General features: G+C 36.4%; 2 protein-coding genes across 3 annotated transcripts; one reads left to right on the plus strand and one right to left on the minus strand.

Moving 5' to 3' along the window:
* Positions 1-5948: 5948 nt before the first annotated feature.
* Positions 5949-10719, plus strand: LOC130948829 (uncharacterized). Of its 2 annotated transcripts, XR_009073279.1 has the most exons (10): positions 5949-6365; positions 6727-6814; positions 7255-7368; positions 8341-8423; positions 8643-8757; positions 8858-8949; positions 9532-9597; positions 9884-9977; positions 10211-10318; positions 10442-10529. XR_009073279.1 is itself a non-coding variant. In XM_057877701.1 (9 exons), exons 1-9 carry the CDS (start codon positions 6094-6096, stop codon positions 10544-10546), a joined length of 1029 nt encoding a protein of 342 aa, XP_057733684.1. In that variant the 5' UTR covers positions 5950-6093; the 3' UTR covers positions 10547-10719. The 2 variants fall into 2 exon arrangements, 1 of the variants encoding a protein (XP_057733684.1); XM_057877701.1 differs by lacking the exon at positions 10211-10318 and having other exon boundaries at positions 5950-6365; positions 10442-10719.
* A 31-nt stretch (positions 10720-10750) lies between these two features.
* LOC130948828 (mannosylglycoprotein endo-beta-mannosidase-like) lies at positions 10751-16148 on the minus strand. The gene is made up of 11 exons (XM_057877700.1): positions 15837-16148; positions 15172-15310; positions 14769-14996; positions 14608-14666; positions 14468-14516; positions 13940-14170; positions 13434-13603; positions 13108-13312; positions 12229-12918; positions 11890-12117; positions 10751-11657 (listed from the first exon to the last, which is right to left on the minus strand). The coding sequence occupies exons 1-11, from the start codon at positions 16007-16009 to the stop codon at positions 10932-10934; spliced, it is 2898 nt and encodes a 965-aa protein (XP_057733683.1). The 5' UTR covers positions 16010-16148; the 3' UTR covers positions 10751-10931.
* Positions 16149-17391: the final 1243 nt, after the last annotated feature.

Raw genomic sequence — 17391 nt, forward strand, 5'->3', positions numbered from 1 at the left:
GTCCTCAAGCTCTGATTCTAAACTTTCAGTCATATTGACCTCTTCCACTAAAGAGTCAATAATGTCAGCGCCTATGCAGTCATTTGGTGTGTCTGGATGCTGCATAGCTTTTACAGCATTCAACTTGAACTCATCCTCATTGACTCTCAGGGTTACTTCCCCTTTTTGTACATCAATGAGAGTTCGTCCAGTTGCTAGGAAAGGTCTTCCTAGAATGAGAGTTGCACTCTTGTGCTCCTCCATTTCCAGCACTACAAAGTCAGTTGGAAAGGCAAATGGCCCAACCTTGACAATCATGTCCTCAATTATGCTTGATGGATATTTAATGGAGCCATCAGCAAGTTGGAGGCATATCCGGGTTGGTTTGACTTCTTCAGTCAACCCAAGCTTTCTGATAGTAGATGCAGGTATTAGATTGATGCTTGCTCCAAGATCACACATGGCTATCTTGGTGCAAGCACCTTCTAATGTGCATGGTATCATAAAGCTTCCTGGATCTTGAAGCTTTTCTGGTAAGCTTTTCAGAATGACTGCACTGCATTCTTCAGTGAGAAATACTTTTTCAGTTTCTCTCCAATCCTTCTTATGGCTTAAGATTTCCTTCATGAATTTAGCATAAGAAGGTATTTGCTCAAGTGCCTCTGCAAATGGAATCTTTATTTCAAGAGTCCTTAGATAGTCTGCAAAGCGGGCAAATTGCTTATCCTGTTCCGCTTGGCGGAGTTTCTGAGGATAAGGCATCTTGGCTTTATATTCTTCAACCTTGGTTGCTGCAGGTTTATTTTTTACAGAAGTGGTTGGAGAAGCCTTTTTAGAGGGGTTACTATCAGCACTCTCAGGTGTCTGGTTCCCCTTTTGCGTTTGAACGCCAGGATTGGGTGGAAAATGGGCGTTTAACGCCATCTTTTCCCCCTTTTCTGGCGTTTGAACGCCAGAATTGGGCAGGGAATGGGCGTTTAACGCCAGCTTTCCCCCCTTTTCTGGCGTTTAAACGCCAATAGTATTCCTCTCTGGGCTTTTACTGTCCTCAGAGGGATTTTGGATAGTGGTTTGGCTATCCTCTGTCAATTGTTCCTTTATTGACTTTTTGCTACTTTGAGTAGTGTTATTCAATGTCTTCCCACTCCTCAGTTGAACTGCTTGGCATTCTTCTGTTATCTATTTAGACAGCTGCTGTTTTGCCTGATTCAACTGTAATTCTATGTTCTTGTTAGCAATTCTAGTCTCTTGGAGCATTTCTTTAAATTCTGCTAACTATTTTGTCATCAGGTGTAATTGTTGATTAAGCTCAACCATCTGTTCTTGAGGATTAGGATCAGTGGCTAATGCCATAACTTCTTTTTGTGTAGAGGGTTCATTGCTAGAGTACAAATGTTGATTTCTAGCAACAGTATCTATATGCTCTTGAGCTTCCTCAATCGTTTTCCTCATATGTATAGATCCACCAGCTGAGTGGTCTAGAGACATCTGAGCTTTTTCTGTAAGCCCATAGTAGAAAATGTCTAACTGTACCCACTCTGAAAACATTTCAGAGGGGCATTTTCTTAGCATACCTCTATACCTCTCCCAGGCATTATAAAGGGATTCATTATCCTCTTGTTTAAAGCCTTGGATGTCCAGCCTTAGCTGTGTCATCCTTTTTGGAGGGTAAAATTGATTCAGGAATTTGTCTGATAGCTGTTTCCATGTCTTTATGCTTGCTGTAGGTTGGTTATTCAACCACCTCTTAGCTTGATCTTTTACAGCAAATGGAAATAGTAATAATCTGTAGACATCCTGATCCACCTCTTTATCATGTACTGTGCCAGTAAGTTGTAAGAATTGTGCCAGAAACTCAGTAGGTTCTTCCTGTGGAAGACCGGAATACTGGCAATTTTGCTGCACCATGATAATGAGTTGAGGGTTTAGCTCAAAGCTGCTTGCTTTGATGGGGGGTATACAGATGCTACTCCCATATGCAGCTGTAATGGGGTTAGCATATGACCCCAGAGTCCTTTTGGACTGTTTATTCCCACTTATGTCCATAATGGAGAAGAGGGAATTGATGTGAATAGTAATCAAGATATATATGTATATATATTTTTTTGAAAAGAGGAAAGATAAAAACAACAAAGAGACACCAAACTTAAAATTTTTCAGAAAATCAAACATGAATTTTCGAAAACCTAAAGAAAAACACAAAGAAGACACCAAACTTAGAATTTTTAAAGATCAAAAAGGGACTAAGGACATGCAAATTCGAAAATTAAAAGAAAAACAGAAGCATGCAATTGACACCAAACTTAAAATATGAAATTACACTCAAATAAAAGACTCTAAACCAAAAATAAAACAGTCCTAATCTAAGCAACAAGATAGACCGTCAGTTGTCCAAACTCGAACAATCCCTGGCAACGGCGCCAAAAACTTGGTGCACGAAATTGCAATAACACTTTTGCAATCCCGCACAACTAACCAGCAAGTGCACTGGGTCGTCCAAGTAATACCTTACGTGAGTAAGGGTCGATCCCACGGAGATTGTCGGCTTGAAGCAAGCTATGGTTATCTTGTAACTCTTAGTCAGGATATCAAAAATTATCAGGATTGATTGTGAAAAGCAAAAGATCATGAAATAAGTACTTGTTTTGCAGTAATGGGGAACAGGTTGAGGTTTTGGAGATGCTCTATCTTCTGAACCTCTGCTTTCCTACTGTCTTCTTCTTCAAACACGCAAGGCTCCTTCCATGGCAAGCTGTATGTGGGGTTTCACCGTTGTCAATGGCTACCTCCCCTCCTCTCAGTGAAAATGTTCAACGCACCCTGTCACGGCACGGCTATTCAGCTGTCGGTTCTCGATCATGTCGGAATAGAATCCAGTGATTCTTTTGCGTCTGTCACTAACGCCCCACAATCGCGAGTTTGAAGCTCGTCACAGTCATTCAATCATTGAATCCTACTCAGAATACCACAGACAAGGTTTAGACCTTCCGGATTCTCTTGAATGCCGCCATCGATTCTAGCTTATACCACGAAGATTCTGATTAAGGAATCCAAGAGATATCTACTCAATCTAAGGTAGAACGGAGGTGGTTGTTAGGCACACGTTCATAGTTGAGAACGATGATGAGTGTCACGGATCATCACATTCATCAGGTTTAGGAACAAGTGATATCTTAGAATGGAGGCAAGCATGATTGAATGAAAAACAGTAGTAATTGCATTAATCCATCAAGACACAGCAGAGCTCCTCACCCCCAACCATGGGGTTTAGAGACTCATGCCGTAGAAGATACAATGAGAAACGTGTAAAGTGTCATGAGGTCTAGATACAATGTCAAAAGATTCTATTAATAGTGAACTAGTAACCTAGGGTTTACAGAATTGAGTAAATGACAGAAAAATCCACTTTCGGGCCCACTTGGTGTGTGCTTGGGCTGAGCATTGAAGCATTTTCGTGTAGAGACTCTTCCTGGAGTTAAACGCCAGCTTTTATACTAGTTTGGGCGTTTAACTCCAATTTTTATGCCAGTTCCAGCGTTAAACGCTGGGAATTCTGAAGCTGATTTGCAATGCCGGTTTGGGCCATCAAATCTCAGGCAAAGTATGAACTATTATACATTGCTGGAAAGCCCAGGATGTCTACTTTCCAATGCCATTGAGAACGCGCCAATTGGGCTTCTGTAGCTCCAGAAAATCTACTTTGAGTGCAGGGAGGTCAGAATCCAACAGCATCTGCAGTCCTTTTCAGCCTCTAAATCAGATTTTTGCTCAGGACCCTCAATTTCAGCCAGAAAATACCTGAAATCACAGAAAAACACACAAACTCATAGTAAAGTCAAGAAAAGTGAATTTTAACTAAAAACTAATAAAAATATAATAAAAACTAACTAAAATATACTAAAAACATACTCAAAATAATGACAAAAAGCGTATAAATTATTCGCTCATCACTGAGCCTCGCAGGATTACATTGCATGAGCAAGGAGCACCTAATCTTATCTTTCAACCACTTTAAGCACGGTACCCTAACTTGGATGCAAACTTTGAATTGAAGAATAGTCTGATTAATTTGTTGCCTAAGTACCATGGGTTGCTAGGCCAAGATCCTATTAGACACTTGAGGGATTTCCAAGTGGTATGCTCTATTACTAGGAGACATTGGGCTGATGACCAAGGTGCTTGGGGAGATGGCTACTCTTCTCAAGAAAATTCATCAAGGGAAAAAATCATCTTCATCCATTAAAGTTATTCAAGCTCCACCCCACGTCTTACGAATTGAGGGACCTCCTAGGGTGTGTTGTGTGTGTTATTGCACTTCACACTATACCGATTAATGCCCTCAAGTTCAAGGAGATTATACTCTTACAGTAGCTAACCCTTATAACAACCATTCTTCCTACCACCCTCAAAATCAAGGCTCATAGTCTCATGGTAACAATTACAATCAAGAGTGGCGGGATAACTTTTATGGGAACAACTACAACCAAAGGTGGAACCAAGGGCCACCCAACCTTCCTTCTCAACACTAACAAAGTTACCAATCCTCTCCTCAACCATCATTTAACAACCACTCTTACCAAGGCAATCAAACTCTCCACAATCAACCATTCCAACATCAACAATAAAATCAACCCAACAACCAAAGATACCAACCACCCCATAAAAGACAACAAGCTCTAACCAACCAACCTTTTTCTTCTTCCAACCAACCATCTATTAAGGATTTCCTCCGTCCATTCCTCCAAGAGAAAGAGAGAATCCGGTCTATGGTGGAGACACAAGAAACCATGATGACCTCCATAATCGAGATGCTATCTAGAATATCTTTGCCCTCTCTTACTAACACAATAAACACCTCCTAAGCTTTTAGTTCCACTAGACTTTCTTCTCAACCCCTTTCTAACCCAAAAGGTAGCCTTAATGCCATCACCTTAAGGTTTAGAATCCTGTTGGAGGAAGTGATTTCCAAGACCGTGGAGGATATTCCTGATGAAGAGGTAGTTGTTGAGGCACAAGAGGTAGATGATGAGGAAGAAACAAGGCAAGAAGAAGAAGAGTTGAACCTCAAGGAGCCTAAGAGGAAGGCCGTGATGGATGAGTCCATCCCCGTTCCATTTTCTTCTATGGTTAAGAAAGCTAAAAAGTCTCTAGAATTTGACCTCAGTATGTTGCAAGTTTTCAAAAAAGTTGAGGTAACAATTCCACTCCTTGATGTTATTCAACAAATTTTCAAATATGCCAAGTTCTTAAAAGATTTATGCACACATAAGGATAGAATTGGTGAGCTTAAAACTTAGTCTTTGGGTAGCTCTATATCTTCATTGATGAACTCCATTCCGGAGAAATGTAGTGATCCGGGACCATACTTAGTTTCTTGTTGGATTGGTGGAGTTGCTTTTATGATTGCATGTGTGACTTAGGTGCATAAGTTAGCATCATGCCTCTTTCGGTGTTTGTAAGGTTGAATTTGGTCCCATTGAAAAGGTCAATTGCGAAGTTTTTTTTGGCCGATAAAAGTGTGATTACTGTGGTCGGAATAACAGAGGATGTACTTGTGAGGATCAAGAATTTGGTTTTTTTTTGTGGACTTTTATATTCTTGAGATGCCTCCAATTGATAATGGGAAACCTTCATCTATATTGTTTGGTAGGCCCTTTTTGAAGACCTCAAAGTTCAAGTTGGATACCTTCATTGGTACATATTCTTTTGAGGTGGGTGATAAGACTGTCAAGTTTAATTTGGAGGAAGCTACGAGGCATTTACCGGAGAGACTTGTGGTGCAATCGTGTCAAAGAGAGGCTAGAGTAACTAGATCTGTGGGTGCCTTATCACGCGGTAACTTGGACTAACTGATCCGAAATTATCGATCCAACGCTCACTATCAAGAGTCGCCTTTAGATGGACACAAATTAAAAAAAATTGAGAAAATAAAGAAATATTAAATCTCTTTTTATATTTCATGTTCTATTTTTTTTTTTTTTTCAACTTTGAAGTGGAACTGTGAGAGCGGTGAGAGCGAGACGCACTTGTGTAAGATTATGGAATGTGAATGATGATGATCCATTCCATGGCCTTGGATGTTGGAACAGAGTAACTAACAGTCAACAAACTAAAATGGCTTCATCAACTATAACCTGCAACTTCCACTATACCTACATTCCTTCAACCCTCGCAGCTTCAGCTTCATCCACAGCCACTCGTTTTTCTTTTCCCTTATCTGCTTCTTCTTCTTCCCTTTTTCACCGCTACACCCTCCACCGTGCCACCTCCACTAGAATCCTTGCCAAGTTTGATAAATTCCAAGGTGAAACTCCCCTAGACACAGACACGCCTCAGAGTCCAGAACCAGAACCTTATCTTGATCGCGATAAGGAAGAAGATGACAGGTACTTCTATTTCGACCACCTTTTAGCGTTACCTTTCTTAATTAATTAATTTGATTAATTTATATTTAATATTACTTTCCTTTTCCAATTTATGTGTTATCGTAGCTTTTTGTAAATTGTAAGCCATGAAACATTGTATTGGATAGTGTTTATATTTATGTTTTCAATAGTGCTTTATCTTCAGTTCGTTTATGTAAATGATCGTTTGTTGCTGAAAGTTTATGCTGTTAATTAAACAATTTTTTGGTGAAGTCCAAATATGAATTTATCGAGATGATGATGCGTTTATTAGCCTTGGAGTTTGGTCTAAATTGTGATAATGTGTGTCTGGAAGATGTTAACTCAACTTTTGTGTTTTTAGTTGTTTGCCTTCAGATTTGGCGGGTGCGGTGCGACAATCAAGTGAGGCAGCTGCATTGTTTGTCTCTTCAGGAGGGATGAGAGCCATAGTATGTGCCAAAATTTCATGTCCTTATTAATTTTTTTATATTTTATGCTTTCAATTTTGTGGTACTACTTGCTGTAATCAATTGGATATTTGTCGCAGATCTTTTTTTTTAGGTGTAGTTTCATTTATAGAAGATAGAACAATGCTTCTTTGTGGATATTCTTGGGTGAATCCTGGTGTTTTGACTTTGATTAATTGTACTGAAAATCTTGTTTAAGATCAACTTCATAAATTTATTTAACATGTTTAAATTAAAAAAGACTATGATAGTGCTAGTTTTATTCTTTTTTTGAGATTGGCATTCAAATTTTTATCATTTTGTGTCTCATGTAACTGAGATTTTTTTAAGCAAAGGCAGGTTAATGGGTGGCTTAGTTTGTTCTTTTGAGTTCCTTTAGCACCTCATTTTTCTTGAACTAACTATTTTTAACTTGCTCACAGGTTGAACTCTTAATCCCCCAACTGCAATTTTTAGATGATGAAGGTGCACAGGTAGAGCTCTGGGAGTTGTCAAGGATTTTCTTGGATACACTTATTGCAGAAACAGAATGTCAGGTTAGTGTAATTGAAATGTGTGAAGAATTTGCTGAATTTTAAATGCCATTTTCTATTCAATATCTTAGAAATACTTGTATATATGATCCGTTATTTTGTTATGTCCATGTAAGTTAAATTGGTTTCTTTTGATGTAACCTACATTATTGACACCTGTGAGTTATGTCCAACATTAATGCTTTCTCTGCTGCTACATGTGCAAATGTATTTATGCGTTCTTTAGCATCCAACTTATACTCCTACTTAGTCCATAGTTTTATTTTTAATAAGAAGATTACTAATATGTCATTTGATTTATCATGAATTGTTCTAGACCCGTAGTTCTTGGTTATGAAGAGAAAAATTAAATAACTCACAGATATAGCCATAGTTACATTTCGTTCCACTAATTGAAGTAAACTACACGTATTAGAAAATGCAATAAAATTCATTGACATAATGTTTCAATAGAGCGATAGTTGTGCTTTGACTGATTTCTGCATGACATAAGGATTCACAAAATAGATGCTGACGAATACTTAAACTTACGCATGCTTTTGTGATTATGATGATTCAAATTCAATAAGGTTTTGCGATTTGTGTTTTAATGAATGGTTTAATTATTCTGTCAATCCCTATAATTTCATTGAATTTTCAGTTAGCCCCCTATACCATATCAGATTTTGTAATTAAATCCCTAATGTGACAAAAACGTTGGAATTAACAGAATATTCCATTAAACAAAACGAATATGCCTAATACTTGACTGAATATTCCGTTTTGTTTAACAGAATATTCTATTAGTTCTAATTTACGGTAGAGACTTGGTTATAAAATCTGATATGATATATGGATCTATTGAAAAGAAAAAATATAGGGACCTAATTGAAAATTCAGTGAAACTATAAGGATTGACGGCCGAGTAACTAAACCTTAATGAATCTATTTTATACACTGTAAACTTGTTGCTAAGTTTATGAGTTTGATTGATAGAGAGTTAAAGCCATATTTCCAGATGCTGGCGCAGCTGCTCTTCTTAAATACCGGTGGAAGGATGCTCAGTTTAGATTTGCAAGGTAACTGCCATCACATCAATTAACGCTCTATGATTTATTTTGCTTTTCACCCCAGCAGCATAGTTAGGTAGTGTAGTTTTTGTAACCATTTGATTCTTTTGTATTTCACTTAAGGCTTGATGATTGTTCAGTTACATTTCTATTTGTAGAATTTAAGTTTTCCTCTGTACTTATAGTCATGCTGCATATATCTCACATTCCGCTCTTCTGTATATCCAGCTTAAGTGACCGGAAGCCTATAGAGAGTGACGATGAGATTGTGGTTATGGTTGTTCCTGATTATCAGATGTTAGAAAGTGTGGAGAGAATCGCATCCAATCTCTCAAGTGATCCAGTACATCCCTGCACTGAATTCTCCTGTTTTATTACTGATGTCATTCTTTTGCGTTTTTGTGCACATATATGTTTCATACAAACTACTCGCACATTGGTAGGTGAGACCCCTTATCATGTGGAATCCACGCCTGATTAGTGAGGATGTTGGTGTTGGTATCAATGTCCGGAGATTAAGGCGCTACTTTCTAAGGTATGGTTCTGAGCTATTTTGGTTTACTTTGTATCTTAAACTTGTTGGGAGAAATAATATTGTGTAAATTACATGACCTCTCCCGAGATACAAACTTATTGGGAGAAATAATATCGTGTAAATTGCATGACCTCTCCCGAGTTTAGATGATATTACAACTTGTCCCTCCAACACTAACCTCACCTCTAGGGAAGTCAGTGTCGTGTTTATAAGGGAGATTAGAGTCATATTTTACAAAATACAAGCATGTCTAGTGTGATATTAGTATACCCTAAATATTATGGAGTTAAATGAATACTTTTATAAGTAGAGGATTTTCATTATAATATCACCTAATCACAGGGAAACATGAACATGTTTTTTTTAAATGTTTTTCTGGTGATAGTAATTTTTGGCGGGCCAAGCTAACATTTCTAACGAAGCTTGAAGTAAAAAATCAGAGTAGCTAGCATTATTAAATGTTATGTTTATCTTCAACCAAGTAATTTACTATATAAAAGTCTTTTTTCATGCGCTTTATTTTGAAGAATTGGCTTATTCTGACACTATCAGAAGACTAAACTCTGATCAATTTTTGTGCAGCACTTTTACAACAGTTTATCACATGCGCCCAATGCCATTCGGTGCAATCTTCAGGTGTTATCCAGGGTAGGCTCTTCTGTTCCCTCTCATAAGAACTATCACATTTAAAAAATTGCATATTGCTCTTACCCAAACCCAGACTACCTTAGACCACCGTAAAAGTGGATTATTTGGTCCACTTGTTTTGCTAGATGTGGTTCAATAATCAATATCTTTTTTCCCTCATATGTTTCACGGTCATTTTTGTTTATTCAAATTTGGTCAAATTTCATGCTGTAGGCAATATGTTAAATTGTTTGGTTAACCACATTGATCTGCTGTTTGATTCCTGTCGTGTTTTGATCACACTCAGAATGTGGAAAGTGTTCAGTGATGACAAAGATAGGCCAGACAGATATTTGCTTGCCAAGGAATTCATCAACCGTCCTGATTATGCAGATCTTGAGGTTAGTAGCTTTAGTTCCAGATTAAATTGCCAGATCTTATGGATACAACCACTTTCTATATAAAATAGAGGGAGATTCGGAGAAGCATAAATTATTGGAAAGAGGAAGGACAAGCAAATGATGGTGAATAATTCATAGTGAAAAAATAAAATAAAAACCTGAACCAAAAGATGTTATGCATGCATTAAATAATACAAAACCAGAAGTTTCTTAATAAGAGTTTTTCTGTGCAGTGATATACAAAGAATTCAATTCCAATGCAGTGTGACCTGCGAGTATAAGCAGGGTTTTAGCAAAAAGTCAATCATGAATTATTACATTAGTAAAAGCATTTAACACAGGTGGTGCCCTTCTATTACAAACACACATGTGATTAGATATCAGTATAAACTTTTACATTGATTATGGATGAAATTTAATCCCATATATCAATATGATAGTCCATTGGCCTTTATGTGGTCCAGATTTTATTTGGCGAGGATGAACAGAAGTCAGGACAAGGTCAAAGTTTATTTGGAAAAGCAGCAAGCATCTTTTCTTCAATTAATAGGTTCATGAAGGCGATATGATGATCTTTTAATACATTTTCTCATCATTGTTGCGTCCCGACCTTAAATTGTGGCTCATGTCAATTTGTGTGATCACTTCAAAATTCATATTAAAATAACATTACAGCTTGTATAATATGCTACAGTGCTACATAAACAAGTATATAAATGATATGCCATTAAGGGGGGGGGGGGGGGGGGGGGAAAGTACATACATTAATAGTATGATTATATTTCAACCTTGTAATGATATTATGACTATTATCTAAAACAAAAAATGGGAAAAGATGAATTTTCAAATGTAGAGAGAGAGAAGGGGGCTTGTTTAGTTCTGAATTTCAAATGCATTTATTAATGGTAATATATACACAGTTGATCAATTTCACAGTGTTTCTCTGCGACATCCTCATAGAGCTTCAAGTACAGTGTGTCCTTCACTGTAATTCCAGCCCTGCAGAGTAATTCTAGGAGTGACACCCTCAGGGACCTCAAAGCAAATTTTAACAGTCATGGCCTCTCCTGGAACCAATGAAAAATAGTTATCTGAGTAATGAACAGGGAGAATTCTTGTGTCTTCTCCCTCCTTGTGGTCCTTATTTGAAGAATGCACAGAAAACTGAAGAAAGAAAGCAACACCTATACCATTTCCCTTAATTTCAGATACCTTCAAACCATTATTTTTACCACCAATGCATCTGTGTAATCTCTTAAACCAACCCAGTTCATGTTCTGTTGAACTGTTTTCGGTGTTTGGTCCTTTAGATATGTTTTCCACATGCATTTTAAATCTATAAGTGGATCCTTTAACAAAAATCTCTGATGTTATCTTGAGTGGTATTTTCTTCTTCCTATATGGCTCCAGTAGTTTGTAGTCTCCACCAGGAAGGTGCAGCCAATATAAGTTTCTTGATAAAACTCTGTTATCCGATTTGTCGTAGAGTTTGAGCAGAAGAAAGTAGACCGGCTTTGCGTTTTCCAACTTGGGATAGTCCATCTCGAAAATAGGTGTTACTGTTTTAGGTAGCATGGTAAAGCTTTCGTGAACTTTGTAGTATGGACACATTCCATCTAGATCCCACACTGAAGCTTCAATAGCCATATTAGACAATCTCTCTGATGTAGTATTAACAGCCTGTTTTAAGAAGAAAAATAAAAGAAAAATTAAAGCAAGACCTTCCAGAAACTCTTCAGAACTGGAAAATCTTGATGATTTGCAGATATATCCTTTTAGCTTGCTCCCATTTGCTTCCTATCTCAATTTTCAATCAAGAGACAAGGGAGTCTTTTGTTTTGTTAATAATGTGTTATTTTCTTTCTCATCTTATTGAAAGAACAACTTTAGTCATAGTCTCTTAGATACTTACTTCTATAAAATATGTATCTAGATTAAGCTGTACATGAATTGGCTCTGCAGCGCATCGACAGCCATAGAATCCAGCTGTTTGGTCGAGAAGATGATCATAAAATTGACCTCTCAGACCAGTCCAAGGATTTTGTGTTTTCCAAATCAACACACCTGTATACTTGCGCCACATGCGAGAAGTCCATCCCTCAAGAAGAGCTCTGTATTGTATGTAGTTTACAAGTTGAGCCTGAAAAGATCAGTTAGAAAAAAAAAAACACACCCCGCAACTGCACAACAAAGATAATATCATGGAAAACTCAACATGAATGAGTGGCTACCAGATAAAAGTTTCTCATACCTTGAAACAAAAATCATCAAGATCCTTCGCTATACCATAGAGCTGAATCTGATCATGAACCATGGTTGGTTTTGAGTATGGAATGTATTTATGGTATTTCCAAATGGGATTTGGAACTTCTTCTACATAACCATTGGAAAGTTCATTAAATAATGGTATCTGCCATCCTTCTGGAGGCATTGTGGCTCTTATGGTAGCAGCAACTGGCATTCCTACGGAACCGACCTCCGGGTTGAATCCATATTTGTAGAAACTATCCTTGAAAAAATCTTCAGGGTTTTGAATTTCATATGGTCCGTCAGTAAAGTTCCCCTCCCCATCTGCAAATCCATCCCATAATGATCCTTCTATATAAATGCGAGTGCCATCAAGATACTGGCTAGGGTCCCCTGATGAATTCGTCGTGGCAGATGATGGGGTCAATTCAACTGCTCCAGGTTTTCCATTTTCATTTACATGCTTAAAAAATGGATGAAGTTTCAGATCACTTTTCAGAGCAGCATTTATATCTTTTGGTGGAATCTGTTCATTTCCACCAACCCAAAGTGCAAGACTAGCATGATTTCTTAAAAGTTTGATTGTGTCTCTTGCACAAAACAAGAAAAGATCATGGTCTAGCGGACCATTTGGGTTTGACACTGGAATGCCGCGCCCGTCAACATCCCCAGTAATCCAGAACTCTTGCCATACCTGCAAGAGTCAAATCATTAATATCATCAAATATAAAGCTACTACTTCCTGTATCATGACAACAATATAAGAACTTAATTACAAACAAACTATTGAGATCTCCGAAAAAACTATACCAATAAAAAAGGACACAAATAAACCAAGGAGAAAGAATGATAAAGCAACACAATGAGCAAAAACCAATCTTACCAGAATGCCATAATAGTCACAATAATGATAAAATTCTGGCCTTTCAGCCAGTCCACCACCCCAGCAACGAATCATGTTAAAATTCATATCCGCATGAAATTTGATATCCGTCTCATACCGCTTCTTTGAAAGTCGTAGTAGCCCGTCAGACAAGATCCAGTTACCGCCTCGGATGAAAATTGGTTCTCCGTTGACCTTGAACAACCTATGATATAATAAACATGCAACAAAACATATCATGCAAAATCTGAATACAATTTTAAGTTTGGAATTCTACTAAAAAAATGGTATGTGCTACTAAAGAAATACTGGAAATTTTACCATACCTTCCACCGGTAGCATCATCAATATGGCTTTCAATTTTGCGGAATCCGAAGAGATGGCTCCATGTATCAGACTCACCAAATCCTTCAACATCAATGCTAATAACAACGTCGTACAAATTTTGCTTTCCCATTCCATTTGGCCACCATAAATTGGGCTTGTAGAAGAAGAGCTGCCATTACAGACCATTAACACTTGAATAGAAGCAGCGAAACTTCAAGTTACCCAACTTAATTGGATCAATACTAAAAGTAGGTTAGAAATCAACCAAGGATCACATTTTTTTTATCAACATAGGGAGAAAAAAAAATTAGAAAGAACTAAGTGAGTAACATAGACAACATAACAAATAAGTTATGAAAATGGAAAGCTAACTCAAAGTAACAAAGTTCTTGAAAAAAGATGTCATGATTAAGGATTAAGTTCTTCATGTTTCAAAAGGTTAAACCAGAAACAACAAAGCTGTAGATTGAGCATTTTCCCAGGGAGAATGATTGCAGTCACTGACCTCAGGAAAAGTAAATTGCACTCGAGATTTTGGAGGAACTGATAGCATTTGAGTTTGAAGCTTCTCCACCAATTGAACACTCCCCTCGAGTTCTGTTGTCACTTGAATTTTCAAAGAACACTGAGCAGCTGAGGAGCTTCTGTTTTCCACCTCAGTTGTGGCATGTAGATATACTCTCTTATAATTGTCAAAAAATGAGGACACCAAGTGGGGATCGGTTATTTTTACCGGCTGCGCCAAATATAGACACCAGAATCATCCTATCAAAGAGCAGCTAGAAGTACTATGGAACTGTATTAAAAATAAAAATGCAAATATGCATGATCATATTTATCAAATAATTAAATTATAACGGAATGCTTGGAAACAAGCTTAACAAATCAACTCTGATGATTTACTGAAAGTTTGGAAAGCTAAAATACATTTTCTTTTTAAAAGGCATGTGCTTTATATGGATCACAAAATTATTGGGAAAAAAAAAAAGAAAAAGAAGTTTGCAAGGAACTTAAATCATTCCTTAAAACTCACCCCAGTAATAGAAATGGAAACTTCATCCCATATTCCAGTGTTCCTATCTCTGCAATCAAATTAACTCTTGCATTAGCTTTAGATACTCCAGAAACTCTTCGAATTTCAGATAATCAAATTAAAAGCAACATCAACTTTACCTTATAGGAGCTATCCAGTCCCAACCTTCAACATACTGTGTGGCTACATCTTTTCCTATCTATAAAAATCAACAAAATAGAATTAATATCACATAATAGAAAAGTTAAGCAATTGAGAGGGAAAATTTCAATGGATTAAATCCAGTAATTTAATCTTTGACCTCATGGTCGCCACCTTGTCCCCCCTGAGGAGGAATTGTCCCCGGATGATCCGGTGGGTGAACTAGAACAGCAAGCAAGTTACTGCCATCCGGATTGAGAATACCAGTGACATCAAGAGAATGCCTCCTAAACATTCCTTTTAGGAGAACCAGTTTGTGCCCATTTAGATATACATCAGCAGAGTAATTGATTCCGCGGAAGTTCAGATCACACTTCTGGTTAACTGACTGCAAAAGGCTCAACCAAGAAAATGATAAACTGAATTCGGTTAGAATTTGGAGTCTATATGCTATGATGGGGAAAAGGCCTTACACCAAAGTCCAACTTGAATAATAAAATTATATATCATGATACTGTTTCAAACTTTTGAAATTGCATCATATGAGAGAGGAGAATCCCTACCAGCTTGCATTGAAAGGTTGTAAAGAACCAGAAAGTGTAATAGTCTCTTCCAGAATCAGCAATATCCAAGATTGCCTCATTTCCAAGTCCATAGAAAGGATCAGGCACAACTTTATTCTTCACCAAGGTTCCCAAAACACTGTCACAAGAAAGAAAATGGAAAATGAATGAAACTCACTTAAACCAATTCAATTTAATTCTCAAATCATGTTCAAAACTCAAAACTTTCACAAGGAAGCAGGTTTCAACAGAGAACTCTGTTCCTTTTTATCTGTAACTCCAACAGAATCCGATAACGAGGAACGAAGAGAGTATCAAAGAAACAAAAAGCGTGTGCATGGATCATTGCAGCTAAAATAATAAGGCTGCATTTGTTAAGTTAGAACTGGAAAAATGTTACTAAAAGCTACAAATTTGTATCTATTTGTTTATTCAAAATACCTATCTCATTCTAACAAATGTGCAGAATATAATGGCAAGTAAAGCTACTAAAAGAGTTAACTACTATCTCGTTGTTAAAGGTAGCATAAGACTAAAGATAGTGAAATGGAAACAAAGACAAAAACATAACTTTTCTTGTCTCTGACTCTTATCTCTATCTTTTCTTTTTGGGTCTTAAGATAATTCAGTGTAATAAAGAAAACAGAAAGAGAAAGAGGGATTACGTTCCGGGAACAAGAGCATGCATCCATGGTGGGGAAGTTGGGGCAGCGGTGGAAGGAGGGTTGGTTGTGGTGAGCTGAATGCCACTGAATTGAACCTCAGTGGACCTTGCTGCAACCCATGCTGAATCAAGAATCATCTTCCCTTGTGCCTCTTTCATCACATTATTCACCATGTCTCTTACTCTAATGCGTGCAAGTGTGAGTCAGTCAGAGACAGAATCATGTGATGAAATTTATGCTGTCGGTAACACCAAGAGAAGCACAAAAAGAGTATTATCACTATTTGCTGTGTTATGTGATAATGCGTGTGGAAATTGGTGTCGTGACCACTGTCACCGAGTCACTAGTTGACTCACTCTTATGGTCCTTCATGCAATCATATCGTTACAACAATCACAAAATCATCTTTAATTTCCATTGTTACATTTGATCCACTTTAAAATCACTTGGGGTATTTTAAAATAAATTCCACTCTTAATTTCACTTTCCTTGAGTTGTCATGTCTCTGTGTCAGATACATTTTGAAAACATACTTATTAATATTTGTTTGATATGTATTTTTAATATGTCTAACTATATTTTAATAAAAAATAAAAAATACTTTTTCAGACATATTTAAACACATCTAAATATCTAACGTGTCCAATTTTATCTTAACATATATTTTTCAAATGAATTTATATATAGTATAGGAAAGATGTTCAGGTGTTCCGTTGTATTTGATCGGAACATTTGATTCCACTATTTTGGACCTTTAAGATATACTTTAAAAAATAAAAATGGCTTAGATTGATGGAAAATTCTTAATGTAGACAGCACCTACAAGAACTCATGCTGACCATGCAACCGATTCATACTTTGGTCAGTTTATAATGGTTCAAAATTTCGTTGTTTGCCCAAGCCGGTTGAAAAGTAACTGTTTAAAAGTACTTTATTGGCTTGTATGTAAGTTAAGCTGAATAGCTGATATAATATTAGGCCTTTTAATTACATTTTTGTTGTTTTCAATGGAAATTGGCTCGAAATTTTGTGTGGTGCCATGAAATAAAATTTTTTTATGAAAAAATATTAGCTACACGGATAAATGATGAAACAACTCAATATTTTTATTATAATATAGAATTAAATTATTTTGATTTTCATATAAATTTGAAAATAATTATTTTACATTTTAATATTATTACAAAAAAGTAATTGAATATATTAAGAAATTAATACGGATAAAGTTAAATGAATTTTTAATAAAGACAAAATTAAGTATAATTAGGATAGATATTCATGTTATGTACAAAAAAATATATTCAATTCATATTTTTAAAATTTTCTAATTTTATTATTTATTAATTTATTTCATTTGTATTAATTTTATTTTATTATATAAATATTCTTGAATAATTATCGGAGATATATTTGAAAGAAGATAAAATAAAAAAGTATAATTAAAAAAAATAGTGTTATTACTTATTAATTTGAGAGTGGTATTATCATTTCTCATATATATAGATATGATGTTTGTTGTATAGATGTTTTTAAATAATTATTAAAGATATATTAT

The sequence above is a fragment of the Arachis stenosperma genome, chromosome 9, assembly GCF_014773155.1.
Source record: "Arachis stenosperma cultivar V10309 chromosome 9, arast.V10309.gnm1.PFL2, whole genome shotgun sequence".
NCBI classification, from domain to species: Eukaryota; Viridiplantae; Streptophyta; class Magnoliopsida; order Fabales; family Fabaceae; genus Arachis; species Arachis stenosperma.

Bases quoted from the DNA above. Each gene is read 5' to 3' on its own strand.
- LOC130948828 (XM_057877700.1), bottom strand. From the start codon at position 16,009: ATGGTGAATAATGTGATGAAAGAGGCACAAGGGAAGATGATTCTTGAT. The intron at 14,667-14,768 runs GTCAAAGATTAA...TGATTTTTATAG, and splicing joins GACAAGGTGGCGACCATGAG to ATAGGAAAAGATGTAGCCAC. The intron at 12,118-12,228 runs GTATGAGAAACT...TGATCTTTTCAG, and splicing joins TTGATGATTTTTGTTTCAAG to GCTCAACTTGTAAACTACAT.
- LOC130948829 (XM_057877701.1), top strand. From the start codon at position 6,094: ATGGCTTCATCAACTATAACCTGCAACTTCCACTATACCTACATTCCT. The intron at 6,815-7,254 runs GTATGTGCCAAA...ACTTGCTCACAG, and splicing joins CAGGAGGGATGAGAGCCATA to GTTGAACTCTTAATCCCCCA. The intron at 8,950-9,531 runs GTATGGTTCTGA...ATTTTTGTGCAG, and splicing joins TTAAGGCGCTACTTTCTAAG to CACTTTTACAACAGTTTATC.